A 21822-nucleotide genomic window follows, 5' to 3' on the forward strand; every position below is an offset into this window, starting at 1 on the left:
CATCTTCGCCTGCAGGGGAGCCGTACTTGTCTGGCAGTTGCAGAGTGCAGGGATAGAGATGGACAAACACAATTCCTCCCTGTGCCATCCCAATACACACAGTCAGAGGCCAGGCCTGGCTGCAGCTGCACGAACGTGACACAAGAACTTTATTCACATCAAGATACAAAATTATAGTTCTCTAGAAATTTTTCTTCTGCTTGAGTGACTAGGCAGGGAGCACACAAAGGGGACCTGGAGTGGGGCTGGGCCAGGCCTCCCTGCACCCCATGCTCCCCCCAACTGTGGAGGACCCCTGCCCCCACTTCTGCGACCCACACGGGTACAGGAAGAGGGCTAACACAGAACTGACAGCGTGGGGAGTCCCCCCGCCAGTTCCCAGCAGCACCACCTGGTGTTCCCCTCCACAGGGATTAAGGGCCACAAGCCCTGTCCCCTCTGAGGTGACAGTGGGTGTGATGGGGTTCCTGCACACAGAGGGCCTGTGGTCAGTGTCCTTGGGGAGATGGGAAGGGGCGCCTGGGGGCAGGGGGGCAGAGCCAGAAGCACAGACACCATTTTACAGGGAGAGCAGCCCCAGAGGCCGGTGAGGAGAGTGCGAAGCGCAGGGTGGGGAGCAGACAAGAGGGGGAGGGAGGGTGCCTTGTCATCACTGCGGCAGTGCCTTCAGGATGGCGTTCACTTCCTCGGCCACAGCCGTCAGTGCAAACTCAAATTGGTCCTGCGGGAGCACAGCAGGAGACATAAGGGTCCCTGCCACCTCAGCCCCAGGGGTTATGCATGCTTGTATGGAAGGAGAGGATCCCCAGTTTGGGGCATACCTTGGTCTGCACCATACCAGGCCGCTGATCTCGGATATGCTCCAGCGTAGCAGCTATGTCTATCTCCTTCACCCCTGGGGCAGAGGGAGAGAGGTGCTAGGAGGGGAGTTCACAGGCCAGGCTCAGGGACAGGGCAGAAATGGTGCTTCCCTGCACCTACCTTTGGCCATTCGGTTCAGGACCATGTCGACAAGGATGTATGTCCCAGTCCTGCCTGCACCGTCACTGCAAAACACGGATGCTTGGTCCGGGGGAGCCGGTTCCAATGGGACTGGCCCCGGGCAGCAGGTGCCAGCCTTCAGTCACCCTCAAGGCCACATGCCCCTCCCATCCCCTGCTGTACCTGCAGTGCACGATAATAGGGCAGGAACGACCCCGATAGCACTTGTTCACCTTCCTGCAAGGATAAGAGGGAACAGATCAGTGCCCTGCTGTGCCGGGGTCAAGGCTGTGCTAGGTGTCCCTTGCTGTGCTCATGGGGTGGGGCAGCAGCACACCGTGATGTGGCCCTGGGGGTCCCGCTCATGGCTCCTCCTGCCTCCACAGAGGTGCTGGACATGGGATAGGGACCACGAGTGGAAAGTGGCCGGGGCAGGGAAAGGAGTTCAGTTCCTCAGGTGCCCAGCCTGGGGAGGGGAGCAGTGGCAGGACCCCCAGGGAGCAGCTCTGATCCGGTGGGGCGCGAAGCTGGGGGCCAGGCGCCGGTGGGGCTCCTGGCATGCTCCATGCAGCAGGCACGGCTGCCAACGATCACTTTTGTGACTATGCAACTGGAGCCAGATTACTAGCTGCAAATCACAAAAATGACGCCGGCAGCTGCGAGAGAGAGACAGAGACAGAGAGAGAGAGAGAGAGAGAGAGCGCGTGAGCGGGACTGAGAGGAGGGCGACATGCTCAGAGACCCCTCTGCTGCCCTAGGCTGGGTCCCTTGCCCCTCACAACCCAGGGAGTGAGCAGCCTGTCAAGAGCCCACCACCACCAGGGACCTAAAGACCTGGGCAGGCAAGTCTCCTGGGAGCAGTCTCAGTTCTGCAGCCCTTGCCCTGGGCTAGCTAGGGATCCATCACTGGCTATAGGGTATTGGGAGCAATGGGTCACAACCATTTTAAAGCTGGCTCTGGGGATTTCTTCTCGCACCCATGGCTGGGGAAGGTGCCACTCAATGCTGCCCTCCATGCCAGCTCACGGGAAGAGCACTTTTCCCACCCTCACTATGAAGGCTGGAGAGCCCTGGCAATGTCAGCCAGAGGTTTCTTACCCACCAAACTCTGTTGAGCCTCATCCCAAGTTGGCCAAAACCTGTATTTTCTGCTCCCTCCCATCCGTGGCAGCTCCTAGTCCCAGCATCTGGTCCAGGCCACGGCCCCGACCCTCATCATCGTGGCAGCGATGTCCTCACCTGGCCCATCAGTGGCCTGTGTTTGGGATCACCTCTGGCTCCCCAAGGGCTGGCACGGTGCCAGGTGGGCGCTCACCTGCGGAAGTCGAGGAGGGGCCGGGTGGTGGTGGGGATGCCCTCGGCCGGCCAGCTGAGGAAGTGGAACTGCGTCAGGGTGCGGGTCTCCTGCGACTGCACATTTTTCAGGTAGAAGCTGCGCACCAGGAAATCCTCGCACCAGATGTGCTCTGACACCAGGTTCACCTGCCCGAGCGAGGCAGACCGTGGGCATCAGTGCCGGGCAAGTGCTGCGCTGGTGCTCAGGGGAACAGGGGCTGGAGGATGCTCCATGCTCCAGGCCACCTGCCACACTTGCCTCATAAATGTGGTAAAGAGAGGAGCCTTCATCTGGCCAGTAGCGGTCACACTGCTTGACACTGTCCTCGGCCAGGGGGCTCAGCATGACAATGACTGTGCAGCCATGTTCCCACACCATCTGTGGGCAAGGCAAGGGGGGGTTTCACTGCTGGGGGATAGCCCAGGTGGGAGGGCAGTAAAGCCCCCACGACCCATTTCGTGGGCAGCACACAAAGGGACCCCGATGTGCTGGCACAGCTGTGTGGCACTCACCTGCCAGAAGTCAGCAATAGTGTGGGACAGAGGCCCCTGCGTGGCAATGTATGCTGGCATCCGTGGGTCATGCTCAATCTGGAGCAGGAAAGGGGGTGTCAGACTTCATGCTCTTCGGCCAGGGTTTGGTGACACTTGAAGGAGTAGGGGGATACTCCAGGGGTGATAGGAAGGTCGGGAAGGGAGATTCAGATGCCCCAGCCAAGATGAAAATGGGATTTAACAATTGTTTGAGCAATGGGGCAGGCACAAAGCTCACATCTGTAGCCTTGAGGGATGTAACTTCAGTCCAGCTCCATCCCAGAGTGAAAATCTCACCTGGGCTGGGCACGTCAAGGAGCAGGGTGGCAGGGCAGGAGCCCCCAGTGATCACTCACGATTGGACTGGCATTGATGAAGTCACTGCGGGATGGGTTGCTCTCGGCTTTCAGCTTGATCCGCGCGTGATCATCTGGGGAACAGGCCAGGAGACTTGGTGAGTGGCTAGAGGAGCTGCAGGCACACTAATGCTGCAACCAGCCATGCCCTGAGCGTCCCCATGCCCCACGCCCTGCTCCAGCAGGATGGCTGGTGCTTGGGGCTGGTCCCTGGGGCAGGGTGGCTGGGATGCTCACAGGGCACATAGTCGGGGTTGCGGTTCTTCTTCAGGTTGGCTTCACTCTGGGCGATGGAGCAGATGCTGGGCTCAGCTTGGTAGGCACAGAGCGCCTGCCATTCCTTGGCCAGCCGGTCCCGGTTGCGGAGGTGGTCCTCCATATAGGCCTGGGGCAGAGGGGCGGGAGTCAGCCCAGCAGCAGAGGGGCAGATGCAGGGCTGGGGAGGGGGCCGGCACCCCGTCCCTCCAGGCTGGCTCACCAGGATCATGTGTCCGGTGGAGATGTCCATGTTGGACTGGACAGGCTCCTCGCACCAGGAGGGTGTGCTGCTGTGGGAGCTGGGGCTGGGCTGCGGAGCGTCGCTGAACTGCGACGAGACACTGCTGACCCTCGAAGTCTCCGCCGGTGCCGCCGGTGCATCAGTGCGGCCAAAGAGAGACTTGGCAGCCATGTGCTGGCGGCACAGCTCCTGGGGAAGGCGAGCAAGAGCCTGTCCCTCGGCCACCGCAGCTCCACGCACCCCGCGCGATGCTGACACGCGGCAGCGACGCATCCCGCGGGGTCCCGCATCCCTCGGGGCCCTACCTGGTACTCGAAGGTGGTGTCAGCAGCACCCTCTGGCCCCAGGGCAGCCAGGCGCTCCTTCTCGCGCTGCTTGGCGTGGCGCCGGAGGCAGAGCGCCGCAGACACCGCGATGGCCAGGACGGCCACGCAGGCCAGGGCGATGAAGGTCAGCAGCACCGAGTGGAAGCCATCCCCGAAGCGGGACGGGCGTGAGTAGGCAGCAGCCTCATTCCGCTGGGGACCGAGCCGAGTAAGGGTTAGTTAGCATGGGGCTGCGGGGGACAGAGACCCTATTCTGCTGCACATTTGGGGTTGCTGGGGGTTAAAACAGAGCAAGGGCTCTTCCTTCCCCTTCCTGAGGGTGCTGATTCTCCCTGCACCCTCAGCTGGGGCAGAGCTGGTGTCACTGGGGTGAGGCAGAGTGCACCCACCTACGTGTCACACGGGGAACTGCTACAATGGTGTTCCTGGAGCTGGAGGAGCTTGGCCAAGCCCAGGTAGCAGTGACTTCCAGTTTCCAGCACTCAGGGCTGCTGCCAGAGGCAAACCCAGCCTGGACTGCCCGTCTTCAAGGCAGGCAGTAGCCCCTTAGAACTCTGGTTCCATGACCTCCTTCTGCCCAGTTGGAGATCAGCAAGGGCTGAATTCAGCCCATGGAGTTAGTGGTGTAGGATAGGCAACTGCAGCACTGGGTGTGCCACTCCCAGGGGACTTTCCCTACTGAGGCTGGCTCTCCCCTGCAGCCACTGCTCCACAGCAGGACATTGAGGGAGGCAGGATAGGGAATAGGCCAGCACTGCCAGCACTGCTGGTGCCATCCCAGCTGTAGCAGCTAGGGGACAAGTCCTCCCTGTTGCCCTCCTCGGTTAGGACACAGAGCAGCCCCTGCCACCTTGCAGGTAGTGTCTCTAGGGCTCCTTCCCTGTGATTGTGGGAGACACCCCAATCCATGCCAGTCCCATGCTAGTACAGGATGTTGCTCAGGCCTTGCTGGACAAGACCTTCCTGTCGATGCCATGACTGCCTAGGTCCAGCTAGGGCAGCACAGGGATACTGGGCCATCACCAATTCAAACATCCTGTGCCCAATGAGCTGCCAGAGCCCTTCATTACCTCATTGCCACAGCCTCCCATTGGCTGTGAGCCTGATGAGGTTACCGAGGGAACACTGCACCATCATCAACTACATCATCATCGTCATCGCCTGGGGATGTCCCCAGCCTGGGTGTCCCTGCTGCCACCTGCCCCCAGCACCTGACTGCCATCAGGGTGCAGCCAGTCCTGCAGCCAGGGCACCCACCAGGCCCCGCACCTCCCAGCTCCCCGGGGCACCAAGCAGGAGAGGCCCTGCAGCTGCTGGAGATGTCAGCAGAGCCAGGGGGGGACAGAAGGGATTTCTCTCCCAAGGCTGACCAGGCCCTGCTGTTTCCCTGCCTCCCTACATCCCTCTTCCTCAAATCTTGCACCAGTCCCACCAAGTCCAGAGCTGGGAGGGAACGAAGGAAAAGCACTAGCTGGTTAGAACTCAGAAGGTCAGTGCAGAAAGGGGCTTGCAAAGCTGCCTCAGCTTCCTCTGAGCTCCATCTTGGTCATCTCTGACATCTCTCCCAGTTCTTGCCACCTGCCTCATTAAAAGGCATTGCCATAGACACACTCTGCATATTGCTGATAGAGACAGGTGGCCAGGCCACCCCTTCTTCATGGCTCCCTCCAAAGTTCCCCCTTCCTTCCTTCCTTCCTGCTCTCAACTACAGCCACATGACAAGAAGTGAGAAATGGGGACACTGGGCTGGGGATGTGCTACACCATTTTTCCTCCTCAGGCTGCAAACACGGGAGCCAGGCTTAGTCCCTATCTCCAACCCCTGTTCCCCACCCCAGGAGACTGTTCCTGTGGTTCTTCAGAGGAGCGTGGGGAGGGGTAACCCCTCTCCAAACAGATGGTTCCTGTTCCATCCCTGCCTCCAGCTGCTTTGCCAGTCTCTGGGGACATGATGGCATTTTGCCTGCCTAGATATGGTTTGTGGGGTGCTCTGGGAACATCCCCGTGCTCGGGTGCCCAGGCCACAGCTGAGATGGGTGTGCAGGCTGGAAGGAGGCAAGGGTGAGGATGAGCCTTGAGGGATACAGCCTGCAGCCTCCCGGTCTTGGGGGGAAGAAAAGCCTCTGGGAATCCCTCTCAAACCACCCTCAAGCTCCACCACTGTGGAGCTTTTGTTTTTAAAAGAGCTGAGAGCCCTGGGCAGGATCGTGCTGCCAGGCAGTGGAGGGGGATGATGGACAGACAGGACTGGAGCCGTCTCCAACAGGAGTCTTCCAATGCAGGAGTGGAGTCTATCTCCAACACAGCATCCCAAACATTGCCCTGTCTTCTCTGCCCTTCAGCTGCCCCACAGATGTGCAGGGACAGCTCACTCACAAAGGCCCTTGCACCCCAGGGCTGGGGGCTCCTGGCTTGTACTCAGTGGCAGCATCCCCACTCCCCTATCCCTGCCCCCGCAGCCCCAGGGGACGGAATCCTTGCTCACTCCTACCTCTCCCACTCCTGTTTGCACAATCTTCAGGCCCAGCTCATGCTCCAGCTCTCCCTTCACTTGCTCTGTGGACAGGGAGGAGATGGTCACAGGCATGCTTCCCCTCCCCACGAGATCCCCCCAGAAACAGAGCCAAGGGATAGCTCTGACAGCTGCCCACCGCAGCTCCCCACGGCAGCCAAAGGCAGGGGGATGGACAGTAGGAGCCATCTCTTCCTGGTCCCCGGAAAGGGCACCCCACAACCAGGAGGGGAAGAGAGGAAAGAGATCAGGGAGACATGCCCAACTCACCAGTCTGGCTGGCCACATCTGCCAGTGAAAAGTTCTGGGGGTTCTGTCGGATGCGGAAGGTAAGCGCAGGACCCACAACGCTGCCGGGGAGAGGGGGGGCAGTGTGAGAGCTGGAAATGCAGACCCCCCTTCCCACCCTCGCCACAGCCCCTCCTGTCCCCGTGGCACCAGTACCCTCACCTGATGTTGATGAAGCTGGCAGTGGAGAGGTGGAGGTGCTTGGCTAGGAGCTCCAGCAGCTGCACACCAGCAGCCAGCCCCAGGGGCCTGTGGGGACAGGGTCAGAGTGAGGAGGGGGAGGCAGGGGTGAGGGGACAGCCCTGTGCTCCCCACAGTCAGGGAACAGGGACAGGCAGGCTCAGGGAGTCCCAAGCACACAGCAGAGCAGGTGTCAGGTTGGGCAGGAGGCTAGAGTGTGGCCATGTGTGGTAGTGGGGGTGAGCTGACCCCCCTTGCACATGAGTGTGCACAGAGACATTTGTGCACACACACTCCCAGCCCTCCATCCTGCAACAGTGAGCTCTGGCCTTGGTGTGGGCTGGGAAAGGAAGGCTTTGGGATGGAACAAGGGCCATGGGTAGAGAATGGATCAGTGGGAGTTGACCCCATAGAAACCCGACCCTACCAAAGACCCAACAGGTTCAGTCATGCATGTGAAGCTGTGACAGCTGTTGATGGGGAGATGCACACCCTTCACACATGCAGACCCCCTTGCATGACCCCCAGCTCTCACTTCTGGTCTGTGATGATGTAGCCATACTCGTCTAGTGGCCGCGTGCCCTGTTGCGCCCCACTGTCCTTCATCTCTGTGTAGCTCTTCTTCTCCACCACCACCTGCTTTCCAGGGCTGAGTGCATCCCCACTGCGTCCCTGCTGTGACTCAGCCCAGGGAGCTGGTGAGGATGCTGCCCTGCCCTTCGTTCCATCCCCTGGGGAGCTGCTGGCTGGGATTTTGGGGGGCGGCATTGTGGAAGAAGGGGGCACTGGCTCCTCTCCGTGCTGCATGTCCCCCTCCATCACCTGAAGGGAGGAAAAGAGAGAAGCTGGAATCTCTGAGGAGAGCCTTGGGGAAATGTCTCCTTCCCCTCATCCCACCTGTGCCATGGCACCTCCTCCAGCATCACCCTGCTGCAAACCCACCCGTTTCGCTGTGGGCACTTCAGGGCCAGCAACACCTGGAAAGGAGAGAGACAGAGGTCCTGCAGCACCCACCCCAAAAGGCAACACTCCCTACCCCGAAACAGGGCACGCTAGCATCTGCTGCTGCCAGTCCCTGCTCACCAGAGCTCTGGAGCAGCTGCAGGAGGGTGGATAGGCTGCTTATCTGCTGGGGACTCAGTTCTGGCAGCCCCAGGCCATAGCTGGCCAGGAGAGAAGCCAGTCTCTTCAGGGCAGCATCTGCAAGAGGATGTAGCATCAGATTGGATGCTCTGCATCTGCAGGGAGACCAGGGGCCAGGGATAAAGCAGATGGAGCAGGTGGGGTTGCAGGTATATTCTGCTCATGGGCATAAACCCAAAGAGGAGGGAAAGCGTAGCTGTGGGCACAGGAGAGGGACAAGGGTTGGTGCCTGGCTGGAGAACAAGGTACCCGTCTGTGCAGAGGGTGGCTGGGCAGCCAGGGGTGCTTGCTGCTCCCTCTCCTCTATGTTTCTGTAGTCACTGGGGAGCCGCAGGCTGTGCTGAAGCCTGGTGCTGGCAGGGTCCGGGCGGCCAGCTTTCTCTCTGGGCAGTGAAAGCATGCCCAAGTCCTGGAAAAGATGCCCCCCATCCACTCCTGGCTGCCCGCCATAGGAGGGCACAGGGCCAGCCCCAAAAAGGGTCTGGGCAGGGACCCGGCCCAGCAGCGAAGAGGTCTCAGAGCTCTGCCTGGCTGAGCCACTGGGATGCTGGTGAGCACCATCCTGATAGCCGAACTGCAACCAAAACACATGTCAAACCCCACAGGTCCCCTGTCACCCCATGGTGGAGGCAGGGGGTACCCCAGCACCTGCAGGAAAGTGCTGGGAGGGCAGCAGCTCCCTGCCAATCCCTACTTTTCTGCCCAGGAGAAGGTGCTCACCCCCCAGCTTACCTTGTGGTAGGAGTAGGGATTGAGCAGAGCCTCCTCGTAGCCCAGCTGGGGTGGGGAGGGCAGCAGGACGTGCTCCAGGTACCGCTGCACCAGAGGGGAAAGCAGCAGTGGTGGGGGCTGCTCCAAATGCTGAGCTGCTGGCAGCCCAGGGTCTGGGGCTAGCGGGGCTCGCCGGGGCTCACTGCGGAGGGGCAGGAACCTCGAAGGCAAACAGCGCTGGGGTGACTCACCTGGGTAAAGGGGGACGTCCCTCCCCTAAACCCCATCTGGGGGACAAAGCCCTCGCTGCTCCGTTGAGCTCTGCTGGCGCTGTCCTACCTGTCCCTGGCCACCGGCTCCAGCGAGGGCGGCAGGCGGAGGCGGGGGATGCGCTCCATCTCCTGAGAGATCACATACTGGGTGATGCCATCCTGCCACGAGAGCCCTGCCATGGGAGGAGGCTGTGAGACACGGAGGCAGACTGGGAACCGTGGTGTGAGTGCATGGGATGCCGTCCTGATATGCTGACCCCGTGTCCCATGGCCTGGGTTTGACCCCACTCCTCCTCAGCCCACCCTGGGCCAGCAGGACCACAGACAGCTCTAGAGCCACTAGGCAATTCTGCCTGACACCCTCTCCCTGCAGGGTCGCAGCGACTTCCCCCAGGCTCCCCCGCTCACCTTGTGCCATGAGATGCCGCAAGACATCCTGCAGACGCTGGAGCACAGGAGATGTGACCTGAAAGTAGGGTCTGTCCTGCACGGAGCCCACCTGGCACTGCCCAAACAGCCCATCTGCAAGAGAAGGAAGAGAGCAGGACCAGATGAACGAATGGCCCGATGTGAGGATCTCCAAGCACAGCCCCACCTTTCTCCTGCCACGCCTCCTTGCACTGCACCCTAGGCTCCCCTGCAAGGCATCCCTGTACCCTTCACACACACTTGGGAAGGGAGGGGTGGATCATCCTGCACCCCTGCAAGCCACTTACCCTGCACACACACCTCCTGTGGGGAGCACAGCCTTCGGTCAAACAGGCAGCCTGGGACAGACAGACAGACAGCCAGTCAGCACAGCATTCAAGGGGGACTCCAACGGAATCTGCTCATCACCAGCTGCTTGGGGGATCCCTATGCTCCAGAAAAGCAGCACAGGAATGCAATGTGGTGATGGTGGGAGGGGACACAGCTTTGTAGCCCATGGCAGAGGCTCCGTGCCAGTCTTTTCTGCCCCTCAGAGACAAGATGGGGGCTGTATAGAAAGTATGCCCTTGGCTCTGGAGAGTGGGGAAGGCCTGGAGTTTTTTTTTTGGGTGCTGGCAGTTAGGAAGGTAAGACTGAGGCAGCAGAGACCTGCAAAACCACATCTGCTGCCCTCCTACATGTGGTACAACGAGGAAGGGATGCAACCCAGTGACACCGGAATCCACTCTCCCTGTGAAGCGGACCCCAAAGCACGGATGTAGTGGTGGTGGGGGTAGGGGGTGGGTACCTCTCCAACCCCTTCGGCGGGCAGCACTTGGGCAGGGGGCGGCTTCCCCCTTTCTCTCCCCCCCCGTTTCGGTCCAAGACCGTCAGCAGCGAGACGGCAGCAGGCGATGACTCAGCCCCGGATGGCAAGGAAGGAACGAGAAAACAACCGGGGGGAGGGGAGGGAGGGGCCCGTCAAGCCCGCCGCAGGGGAAGGGGGCTAGTGGGGATGAAGGTCCTCGAAACCCCGGCACCCTCGGGCCGGCATCCCCCGGGGCGGAGGCCCCTCAGGTGCGGGGCACAGGACCCCAGTGCCAGGGGAGACCCCAGGGACGGCGGCAGCGGGGGCCGGGCCGGGGCGGCAGGGCCGGCGCTGTCCGCGGTGCTGAAGCGTTGCAGCGTTCTCCCGCCGAGCCGCCGCGCTCCGCCGGGAGGGGCGGTGGCCTCAGCTCCGGGAGGCTCCCCCGGCCAGGACGGCGCTCGGCCGCAGCCGTCCCGGCACCATTCCCTGCTTGCTCCCGGGGGCAGCGGTCCCCCGCGGTGCAGCCGGATCCATCCCGGCACTCCCGGGCCGCTGGAGGACGAGGGGCGCAGCAGCCTCGGGCGCCCGGTAGTGAGTCAGCGGAGCAGGGGCCGTGCCGTGCCGTGCCGGTAGGCTGCAGCCCTGCTATCGATAGCGACACTCGGGTCCCCGAGAGCCCCAAGCACGGACCACACGGACCGACCTGGAGAAGAGAGGATGCACCGGCCCGGGCGGGCCGCACTGACAGGCGGAGGGCGGCTAAAGGGCGGCATGGCCTCGGAGCAAGCCACGCTCAGGGCCGCTGGCCCGGGCTCCCCATCCCTGCGGCAGCCCCAGGCACCGGCTTTGCCCCGGGCATGAGCAATCACCGTTCTGCTCCCGTCCCGTAGCCGCTGGCTCTCGGGCCCGGCGGGGCGGCACCTCTATAACCGGCGGGATGCCCCGGGTTTAGCACACCCACCGGCCCGGCAGTCCCGGGAGAGGGGCGCCCCCGGTGCCTATGGCGCACCCGCGGTGCCGGTCCCACGCCGCCCTGTCCCGCTATCCGACAGGGGCCGAACTCGCCGCTGCACGCCGTGACAGCACCCTACAGCGGCGGCGACCGCACCGGCCGTGGAGTCCCGTGCCCCGCCACTCCCCGGGAATCTCCTTCCGGCCCTCGCGCAGCCCGGGGCAAAGCCGCCCTGCCCGGGGTCGCGGTCTCACCGTGTGCGGCGGTGGCGGCGGCGGCGCCGTCACGCAGCTGCCCGCGGCCGGCCAGGAGGAGGAGGCAGAGGAGCGCCCGGAGGAGCCGCCGCCCCATGCTCCGCTCACGGCCGCACCATGGCGCACCCGCCGGCCGCGCCCCCGCCGCCGCCGCCAACCCGCGCCCCGCCGCGCCGCGCGCCCCGCCCGCCGCCGCCGCCCCGCCAATGGCGGCCCGCGCGCTGCCGCGGCGCCGCGCCCCTCCGCGCCGCGGCCAATCAGCGACCCGCGCGGCTGCCCTCGGCGCCGCGCTCACGCCCGCGCTGTCCAGCGGGGCCAATCACGCCTCGCCCCGGGGAGAGGCGGCCCAGAGCTCCGCCAATCGCCGCGTCCCCCGGGGCGAGTCACGCCCCCCCGGGGGTGTGCCACAGCGCCAGCAGCGCCCCCGCCAATCAGCGCCCGCCCCTTCCCGGCCCTGCGCACGGACTGGCTCCCGCGTGGGTCACGCCCCTGAGGGCCGCCCAATGAGCGGCGAGCGCGGAGCCGCACCCTCGTGCCCCGCCCGGCGGCACCGTCCGGGCATCGGCCGCGGGCAGAGGGCAGCCCCCGGCGAGCAGCTCCAGGTCCGGTGCCCGCAGATCCCTGCGCACACGGCAGGCTCGTTCCTGGGGAAAGGGGCGGCCCCAGCGCCGCACGAGACACGACAGCCTCCCGCCAGCTCTCCCTGAGCAAAAGCCGAGCCCGGTTCGGCCCCTGAGCGGGGACCCCCAGCACCCCCCGACAAGGGATTGTGGATGGGTGAATAGGTCTCGCGCACGGTTCCAGGGGAGAGCACAGGTGGGAGCCATGGGAGTCCCCAGGGGGAGCCACGTACGTCAGCCCCAGCCACAGTCATGGACCACTCGCTGGTGAGACAGAAATGCTTTAATGGCCCCAGGACTAAACCAACTGCTACTCCCTCCCCGCCATGTTCAGTCGACCACCAGGCTGCTGCTGACCGTCGGCAGGAGCTCGAAGAAGCCCTGGAAGAAGAGAGGCTGTCAGGGTGGGCCGAGCAAGGCGCTGCGGGGTGGGGGGACAGGCAGTGGGGGCAGGCAGCAGCTCCCTGTCACAGCGTCATAGCAGGCAGCTACTTGCAGCGAGCAGGACCACGTCGCCATAGTAACCCATCGCTGACTCAAGGCTAGCACCGGTTGCCATAGGAACTACTTAGGGATGGCAGTCACTGGGGAAGGCTGGGATGAGAGGGGGCACCTCTGGAAGCAGCCAGTACCTGAGCTGCTCTAGAGAGTTGGGGAGCTCTGTGGGATGGCTGGGTTCAGCCCCAAAGCAGGGACTGGACAGGGACATGGGGATGTGGGAGATGTAGAGGAGCAGGGAGCGAGCTTTAGCACAAGATGGGGGACACAGGGCTCACCTTGAAGAGGGTGATGCTCTGAAGCACCCCCGAGGTGCAGCACATCTCCCGGATGGAATGCATGGCCAGCTGCGGGCAGCCAATGTCCAGCACACGCAGCCCCAGGCGGGAGGCCAGAATGGGGCCGATGGTGGTGCCACAGGGTGTGTCATTGCGCACCATGAACTCCTGCATGGAGGTAAGACCTCAGCAGCTCCACATGCTACCCCACGGCCTCCCACATGGGCCCTCAGCCCTGAAGGGAGGTGACCTGGGGCAGGGAAGCAGCACCGACCCACGTCAGGGTTCAAAGAATGCTCCAGAGATAGGACACACAGGGCCAGACTCCATTCTGTTCACCAGCCTGCTCCCTGGGGCAGTCTGGAGCTGGAGCCCCAGAGCAACAGGCAGCACAGAGACCACAGTGGGGTCAGACATGGTAACAGGGGTGGAGCTTTGGCACGGTGCCCTCTGATGAACCCAGGGGCCGGGCTGCAGCCCAAACCCCTGATGTTCAAGGAGGGCTCACCCAGCCCCGCTCACCTGCAGAGGGACGCCCACGCGGGCAGCAATGTCCCGGATTATGGCTTCAGTGACAGCTGTGGAGGCGTAGCGCTGGTTGCTGTTCACTTTGATGACAGGGCCCTGCACAAAGGAAGGCACCACAGGCCCATGATGGGACCCAGGAATAGTCAGTGGCCCTGGAAACACCCCTGCCCAGGCAATGCCGTACCACCCCAACATATCAGTCTATTCTCCCTTTCCTAGGTGAGCCCATGGGGACGGGACAGTGTTTCCATGGGGACAGCCCCAGCTCAGAGCAGGGAGGAGCTCTATGGACAAGACTGGCATCTCAAGTGATTAACATGTGGCATAAGACATGTGGCATAGTCAAATCCCACTGCAGGATAAACGTTTTCCATTTGAATGCTGCAGCGCTGCAGGACAGACAGACAGACAGCAACCATCCTAGGCCCAAGCAGAGGGCTGCCCTCACCTTGTGGAAGGCTGGACGATGATTCTCCTCATGCTTGTCCCTGCAAAAGAGAAGAGTTTCACACTATAGCCCTCCCTCCCTGCTGTAACAAGGACTGTCCTGTCTGTACTACCTGGGGAGTGATGGGGATACGTCCCACAGGTGGCGGGGCAGCCTGTCATGGCTCAGACTACTCACACATAATTGGGGTGCACAGCGTGGGCCATATCAGCACTGATCATGTAGGACTTGGCCACTGCCTCCTCGAAGGCTGTCAGGTTGTGTGGCGACGCAGAGATCCGGCGCAGCACCAGCTCCGTGAGCAAGGACTCGGCGCCCTGGGCACTCTCTGACCCTACCTGCCAAGGATCACCATCAGCACAAGCCCGCGGCACCACAGGGGCCAGAGGAGTGACAGGGTGCTCTCTAGGGCCAGCAAAGCAGCTTCCTGCCACACCAGTGCTTCCCTCCCCTGCCTGGGCCATGCTCCACGTGGGTGTAAGCAAATCCCTGCTTCCACCACTGGGGTGTGGGATCTCTCTCCTGCTAGGATGCTCTCTCCAATGCTAGGCATGGCTGGGGAAGAGCAGAGAACATGGAGCACCTTCTGGTGCCAGCCACCCCACGGCTGTGCCCCTCGCTCACCTCCTCGTTGTCATAGAGCGCGATGAGACGCACATTGGGCTCCTGGGAGAGGGACGAGGGCGCTGCACATGAGTCAATCAAGGCCTGCAGGATTACGGGGGAATGGACACCAGCATGAGTGCCACTCCATCCTGCAAATCTCAGGACTGAGCCATCAGGAAATCCCCCAGGAGAGTCCAAAGCATGGAGGAAGGGAGCTGTGGGCACACACATTGCCCAGGGACAGCAGAAGTCACCCCTGGGAGCTGCTGGGAATCCCACACACCCAGCAAAGGGGGCATCCAACCCCAGGTCCTCCAACAATCTAGACCCATTCCACGAGAACACAACTCCCTGCAGAGCCTTTGGCCAGCCCAAAGCTGAGCTGGGGTGCACAGGGACCACGCTGCAGTCTCCAGGTTCTTTCCCCTCTCACCTGCAAGGCGCAGTAGCAGCTGTGCAGGTTGTCCAGACGTGGGGAGAAGATGAACTCATCGAAGGCACCACCCAGCGTCTGCAGAGAGCCAGGAGGAGTAAGGCACAAGCTCTGGGTCACCAAAAAGTACCTGCCACTGGGTTCCCATTCCAGTACCCTTATCTTTGCCCCTCAGGAGCAGCTCCCTCTAGTTCCATTCAGCTCCCTGCCCTGGCACACCGCAGGCAAAGGACATGTGCCAGATAACACCTGTGTAGTGCCAGCCCGTCGGCTGTGCGCAGAGAGGGAGGTTCCTGCCCTTACTCACCGCTGGCTGTGTATCTGCCAGGCATAATTCCAGCTCCACAATCTGCTCTGGTTTCACCCCCAGCTGGGGGCAGATCAGGGAAAGCAGAACAGGACTGTGCCGCTCTGCCTGGGAAGAAAGCAGAGCTGTGAGCAGGGCAGGCAGTGGATGGCAGGAGAAACTCCTGGTTTCCCTTTGCAAAGCTGTCCCTGACCTTGCTTATGTTAGCAGAGTCCTCTCTCCTACTAACATCTCCCATGTTCAAGCCCCCACCTCACCCAGGACAGCTCTATGCGCCTGTGCTAGCTCCCCTCCCTGCCCTGCCTGCTCAGGGAGATGCACCCCTTCCACACTGGCTGCAGGCAAGGGTGAGAAGAGAGACGGCTGAACAGATGTGCTGTGTACGCAGCTGTGAGGCAGAGTGGAAGGTTACCAGCAGTCCACAGGGAGAAGGGGAACCTCAGGGAAACCTGAGGACTAAAACTCAAAGGTCACAACTATGAGGTCCTTGCAAGTGCCCCTGCTGATCCTTGACACACAGCTCACCTGGGCCGCAGCACTGCAAGGTGTGGACTCCATAAGCACCTCCTTTTCCAGCTCCTCCTGCACTGCAGTGGCCAGAATGGGAACCCTGTGGGGGTCAGTAACATTAGCTCCCAGAGCTTTGCTCATCTCACCTGTTTGGGTCACACACTGCCAACCCCTCCTGGTGTGTTTGCCTTGCTCCTCCAGAGAATGACTGATATGCCAAATGGAGGAAGAATGCACATTTTAAGCACAAATCTATTGTGCCACCTCAGGACACCCCAGCGTCCTTTCCCAAATCCTGTGCTTGGAAGCATCTCCTGGAATGACTCTATGGGGCTAAAAGCCACTACAGATCTCCCCACTGCAATGAGTGGCTGCCAAAGGGACAGCTAAGGCAGGGTTTTGCTCTAGCTGGGTCTCAGCCCTCCCAAGGGCTGGCCAGGAATCGGGGCTGAGCCAGGCCTTACAGGTGGTGCTCGGTGTTGGGCCCAAAGTTCTCATTGATGCTGCGCTGCAGATGGATGGCCAGGTGAGGAATGCGGAGGACGGGCCGCTCCACACGTACCAGGCGCTGCTCCAGGCGCCCCGTGGCTTGGTCCTGAAACACAAGGAGGACTTCTGGGGCCAGGCCTGCAGAGCTGAGAGGCTGCAGCAGGTGCCACTCTGTGTGGGGGTCAGCGACCCACTGCCAGAGACACACAGCTATCCGACCACGTGTGCCCTAAATCAGACTCACCTTTATGATCACCCTCCCGGCCACGGTGAGGTCACGGTCGAACCAGGTGTTCCAGATGCCCCCTCCATAGGTCTCCACTCCGACTTGCACTATGCCCACCTGTCCCCGCTTAGAGCGACGCTTCACCTGGGCAACAGCAGAGGTGTCACTGCTGGCACCATGAAGCGCTGGGGAAGGGGCAGCTGGTGGGATCTGGGCAGCTCATGCCCAGAGCCTCACTGCTGATGCTGCCAGCACAGGGTGCTGTGAGGGGCTCTGCAGGACCGGGGACACAGAGGAGACAGCAGCAGGCAGAGCAATGCAGGGGCTGCTCTGGGTGACAGATTTGGGAGGTGTAGGGAGCCAACAATGATGCTGCAGGGCACAGGGGTAGTCAGGATAGTTTTTGCTTGCGGCATGAAACTGGAGGACCCCAGAGAAAGACTCAGCACTCAGCCGGGTGACCTTACCCTGAGGCAGGGGCTGTCGGTGTGGGCTCCCAGCAGGGTGAACCCATTCCCGGGCTGGAACTGGCCGCCGACGGCGAAGGCGATGAGGGTGGAGTAGTTCCTGGTGATGAAGTACTGGAAGCGGAGGGGTAGAGGTGAGGTGCCCCGTCCACCCCCGGCTCCCGCTGCCCCGTCCCAGCCGGGCCCACCTTCTGCGCCGGCCGCACGTCCCAGTGCTCCGTCTCCTTCAGCTCCTGGAAGCCGGCCTGCAGTAGCCGGCTGCGGCATTCGGCCACCACTGCGGGGGAAGAGCCGTCAGGGCCGCCCGCGGGAAGAGGAAGAGGGCCGGGGAGGGACGGGCGGGTGCTCACCGTGGTACGGCGACGGACTGCGGTTCACGAACTTCACCAGTTCCTGCGCCGCCGCCTTCGAGCCCTGCGCCGCCGCCTGCGGGCACCGCCGTCAGCGCACGGCGCCGGAACAAGCCCGCCCCGCCCGGGCCGGGACCCCCGCGGGACCGGGAACCCCGTCCCGAGCGGCACCGACCCGGCCCCGTCCCGCGCCCGCCACCCGCCCGGTACCTGCATGGCCGCCACCGCGCCGCGCCGGCCCGCCCAGCGCCCCCGGCTGGCCTGGAGGAATGCGCGGCCTGCACCCGGACTCCGAACTCTGCACCCGGCAATCCGAACTCTGCACCCCGCAATCCGCACCCTGTACCCCGCAATCTGCACCCCGCAATCCACACCCCGCAATCCGCACCCCTCAATCTGCACCCTGCAATCGGCAATGTGCACCCTGCACCCCACGACCTGCGATCCCACACCCTGCACCTCCCACACCGTACCCCCCACCATGCACGGCGCACTCTTAGCCCGCACCCCACACCGTGCACCCCTCACCCCGCACCCTGGTCCAGGCCAGGCAAGCACAGTGCCTGACAAGGCTGGGGTGCAGCGGAATTAAGGGTGGGTGCAAGAGAGACACAGCCAGGAGGGGTGGGGGTGGGAATCAAGGGGCAGGGACAGGCTCCACGACAATGGTCACCCATCCTGCCCCGGTGTGCCCCAGTTCTTAGGGCTAACTGGGGGAGCAGGGGCTGCCCCAAAATAGGGCTTGGCCTGCCTGCAGAGGGGTGCAAGTGCACAGGAAAACACACTCGCTTCCCCAAGGCTAGGTACATTTGGAGTGGGGTGGGTCACAGCCAAGCTGCAGCCCCCCATCGCTGTTGCTCCCCTGCCTTGGCACTGCCTGGCCTCACAGGAAGCAAGGCACAAACCCATGGTGCCATGTTGGAGACAAATGTCTCCGAGTGACAGCAATGCACTGCGTTCTGAGAGTTGGCACGGTGGCAGGGCAGCACCCAAGCTGCCTGTCAGCCCCAGGGGTGCTCCCAAGGGATAGGACCCCTTGGCCTTGCATGGATTAGGGTGCCTCCCGCCCTTGTCTGGGTTCCCTTCATGGGCTGGATGCAGCAGCAAGGTTTTGGGTTTCAATCTGTCTTCGTGCATCATTTCCCAGCAGGATCCTTTCTTCCTAGCAATGGGTATGTGGCCTTGGGAGATGGACGTGGCAGCCTGTGAGTGCTGCATGGGGCCCAGGTGCTGGGTGCCAGCTGGATTCCCAGCTCCTGAGTCACCCGCGTGGGCACCCTGTTAGTTGGAGACGCTGTCCATGTTCTGAGGACTGGAAACTGGTGGTCCTGCTGCCCCTGACCCTGTGACCTGTCGTGCCGAGAGCTCCTGACAGCTCTGGATTTATGCTCCCAGCCCCCAACACCTGCCTCTCCCCACCACCAAATGGGAATGAGCACTCCCACTGCCTGGCACCCTGCAAACAGACAGCTGGAGGGTCTCCATGTCAACCACAGCACAACACAGGGCCAGGCCCCCCAGGCCAGGCTGGAACCAGGCTGGGACCAGGCTGGGAGCTCCCGGCACTCCAGCCCACAGCTGGGATACATGTGTCAAAGGGACTTGTATGCCAGGCAGCCATCCCCTCGCTCCTCCTGCCAGCATCACCGCCCCCCCCCCCCCCCCCCCCCCCGCTGCCGGAACCCAGCTCAGGGCCAGGTGCTCTTGAATGGTTCCCAGGCTGTGCCTGAGGGACATTTGAGGACATTCAGAGGCCCTGGCTCCCCAGCCGTGGATGCCCAGAGCGGATGGGTACTCAGTGGGTGCTCAGGACGATGGTTCCCGGGGTGTGTGTGTGCAGGAGCAGGGCGTGCCTGGCTCGGGGGTGTCAGAGCAGGAGTGAGTGGCAGGGCCGGGTGTGGCCTTCGTCTAGCCCTGCCTGTGAGCAAAGGGCAGTGCCTTGGCGTGCCACAGCTATTCCCGGCACAGCGGGACTTCCAGAAAAAGCTCCTGATGGCTATATGCGGGTGGGCTCTGACTCACCCCTGGCTGGGTGCCAAGGGCTGCACAGCACCTGCTATGGTTGCCCCCTACCCCATCACTGTGCTCCTGGGAAGACAGTGCTTCTGTCCCCCATCCCGCGCCGCCCCATGGATCATCCAGTGCCGCGGGGAGCCACAGGCAGCCCTTCCAAAACGGCATCAGCTCCTCCTCTGCACGTATGCACCCTGCTGCTGGGCTCATGTGTGTGCCCAGGGGTGCCTGGCAGGGAAGGGCCAGTAGGGACAGGGCACCGTGGTCCTTCCTATGTCCCCTGGCAGCCCAGTGGGGTTCTGGGCAGGCTTTGCAAGAGAAGCGTTCCCTGCTGACAGTAGGCTCTGGGGATGGGCAGGCAGCGCTTAGCCCTCCCTCCTGGAAGGGGTTAATGGAAAGATGGCCCAGGACAAAGACTGTAAACACAGCCGAGATCCAGGAAGTGCCACCCCCTTCTCCCACTGCCTGCCAGGCTGCCTGGACCCCCCCTTGCAGCCCTGCCAGGATGAGCAAAGGGATGGCATCCATCGAGGCGGTCCCCCGCATCCCGGCCCACGTGTCTGAGCATGGGAAAGTGAAATCAGCGCCCAGGAATTGCTGGAGGCTGAGTGAATGGCCGCCATGCCTTACGTGAGCCACCAGCCATGCAGTGGGTAGTGCTACCTCATATCACTGGCATGGGTGATGCTGTCAAGGCCTGCAGCATCCTCATGGACCACTCAGCCGCTCCGTCATCCCCGCGTCCGCAGGGATCACAAGGACAGCTGGGCAACTTTAGTATCTCCACACTGCTGGGCAGGTGAATGTCCCCATGGACCATGAGGGCAGGACACCCTTTAGTCTGCCCCTAGGCAGCAGGGTTGGGGGAACATCCCAGCATCCCCATGGACCTCAGGGCCAGCTGTAGATGAGTGATGGGGCAGGTGTATGTGTCAAGCAACAGCGTGGACATGGAAGTAGCTGGTCTTGCCCATCAGCTACACGACTCAGGGCAACAGTTCACCCCCAGCATGCTCGTCAAGCATGGAGGCAACAACTTACCCAGAGGACATACAAAGACCGAGGGAGGTGAGCAAACACCTCCCAGCATCTATACAGGTTGCATCAGGACACCCCTGGCACCCATCCTTGCCGTGGGGGCATCCAGGCACCCCCAGCATTCTGTGCCACTCACAGACAGGACAATGTCCTCAGCATCCCCATCACCTGGGGGCATGGGGGTGGGGACCAGGAGGAGACAGATAGTCTGTGCACCCCCTGGTCCTGAGCTCTGGAACGGGCAAAGGCATGGGGGCAGCTGGGATGAACAGTGGGCGTCGGGGGACTGGAGACTTTACCCACCAGCTCCTGGGACCCCAGCAGGCCAGGCTGGGCCTTGGTCCAGGCAGGGAGGGAGAGCCACCTCCTATTTAGACAATAGCATGCACCATGGATCCGTCAGCACTGGGGAATGGGCCACACAGTCCTTCCCTCTTAGGGTAAAGGCGCCTGGGAGGCTCATGGCTGTAAAAGGAGCGGGATGAAGGAAGACAGCCAGGGGTCAGGAGGGAGGGGAATGGACACCCCCGCTGCTTCATTCCCATTCTCATTTCCATTTCTCAACTCACCCTTGAGCTAAGACCAGGCATAAGGGGGCATTGGGTCCTGGTGGCAGGGCATAGGGACAAGGAAGGGCCAGCACCCTGTCTTCACATCCTGTCTAGCTTCAAGCCCCAAGATGCCCTCCCACAGCCCTCGGAGGCTGTGCTGGGTTTAAATCCTGGGGGAACGGCAGGGAGGGACGGCCAGGAAGGAGGGGCGGCTGCAGGATGCAGCTGGCTTTGCTCACAGGGATGTCATGACCAGAGGGAGTTGTTTGACATTCCAACTCCTTCCCGGCAGCAGTCTCATCCAAGATTTGATGGACCTGGGACCAGGCCAGTGTGGGGGTTCAGGAGCCACTTCCCAGGCTCTGCCGGTCTGGGTCAGCACGGCCTGGGATGGAGCTGGGGGAGGCTGCACGGGGCTGGACAGGCCAGGACAGGACAGGAGGCAGCCCAGCACTTGTGGCCTCCGCAGCCTCCTCACTTTCTGCAGCCTCTGGCTCTTTAGCTGGCACAGAGTGTTCGGCATCTTGTCCTTGGGACTCAGGCAGGGTCTCTGGGTCCTGCTCTTCACCCCTCCTTCCTGGCATGCTGGGTCCCCCAAGCAGACGGGGATTTCCTAAGAGGCTTGTCCACCCTCTGCAAGACGTGGGGCCCCTGCTTGCTCAGAGCCATACCGGAAGGCTGTCACCACAGCTAAGGAAAGGCCACTTCAAACAGTCTGCTCTAGAGCAGGGTCAGGAGGACGCTCCTAGTTAACCCCTCTGAGCTGCTTTCCCTCCAAGCAGCAGTGCCCAAGAGTGCATTTCCCCTCCCTGGAGCACCCCAGCCCTGCCCCCACCTGCTCTGTGGGGTGAGGATGGGAACAAGGGCTACGCAGGCCTGAGATGGGATTTGCATCACCTTTT

General features: G+C 62.4%; 2 protein-coding genes across 3 annotated transcripts; both read right to left on the bottom strand.

The window, feature by feature from the left end:
• Positions 1-120: 120 nt before the first annotated feature.
• PTPRN (protein tyrosine phosphatase receptor type N) lies at positions 121-11722 on the bottom strand. 2 transcript variants are annotated; one of them, XM_038143169.1, is made up of 23 exons: positions 11559-11722; positions 9853-9903; positions 9545-9658; positions 9204-9309; positions 8886-9084; positions 8403-8727; positions 8094-8210; positions 7953-7987; positions 7546-7832; positions 6993-7079; positions 6813-6892; positions 6522-6586; positions 4011-4223; positions 3685-3894; positions 3444-3591; positions 3207-3280; positions 2830-2907; positions 2576-2695; positions 2297-2463; positions 1165-1218; positions 982-1046; positions 822-895; positions 121-721 (listed from the first exon to the last, which is right to left on the bottom strand). In XM_038143169.1, the coding sequence occupies exons 1-23, from the start codon at positions 11653-11655 to the stop codon at positions 650-652; spliced, it is 2838 nt and encodes a 945-aa protein (XP_037999097.1). In that variant the 5' UTR covers positions 11656-11722; the 3' UTR covers positions 121-649. The 2 variants fall into 2 exon arrangements, with proteins under 2 accessions (XP_037999097.1, XP_037999096.1); XM_038143168.1 differs by having other exon boundaries at positions 7908-7987.
• A 721-nt stretch (positions 11723-12443) lies between these two features.
• LOC119703367 (aspartyl aminopeptidase) lies at positions 12444-17575 on the bottom strand. Its single transcript, XM_038143190.1, has 15 exons — positions 17529-17575; positions 17319-17394; positions 17157-17245; positions 16969-17082; positions 16520-16645; positions 16251-16381; positions 15802-15886; positions 15277-15384; positions 14970-15047; positions 14555-14638; positions 14108-14268; positions 13931-13970; positions 13477-13578; positions 12955-13122; positions 12444-12559 (listed from the first exon to the last, which is right to left on the bottom strand). Exons 1-15 carry the CDS (start codon positions 17532-17534, stop codon positions 12509-12511), a joined length of 1419 nt encoding a protein of 472 aa, XP_037999118.1. The 5' UTR covers positions 17535-17575; the 3' UTR covers positions 12444-12508.
• Positions 17576-21822: the final 4247 nt, after the last annotated feature.

Source organism: Motacilla alba, chromosome 7 (genome assembly GCF_015832195.1).
Source record: "Motacilla alba alba isolate MOTALB_02 chromosome 7, Motacilla_alba_V1.0_pri, whole genome shotgun sequence".
Taxonomy (NCBI): domain Eukaryota; kingdom Metazoa; phylum Chordata; class Aves; order Passeriformes; family Motacillidae; genus Motacilla; species Motacilla alba.

Coding starts and splice junctions, on each gene's coding strand:
- PTPRN (XM_038143168.1), bottom strand. CDS start 11,655: ATGGGGCGGCGGCTCCTCCGGGCGCTCCTCTGCCTCCTCCTCCTGGCC. Junction 9,310..9,544: donor GCGGCATCTCATGGCACAAG/GTGAGCGGGGGA, acceptor CTCCCATGGCAG/GGCTCTCGTGGCAGGATGGC. Junction 7,080..7,545: donor TACATCATCACAGACCAGAA/GTGAGAGCTGGG, acceptor CTGTCCCCACAG/GCCCCTGGGGCTGGCTGCTG.
- LOC119703367 (XM_038143190.1), bottom strand. Junction 15,385..15,801: donor CTTGCAGTGCTGCGGCCCAG/GTGAGCTGTGTG, acceptor CTTTCTTCCCAG/GCAGAGCGGCACAGTCCTGT. Junction 13,971..14,107: donor GCTGTGCACCCCAATTATGT/GTGAGTAGTCTG, acceptor TCTCTTTTGCAG/GGACAAGCATGAGGAGAATC.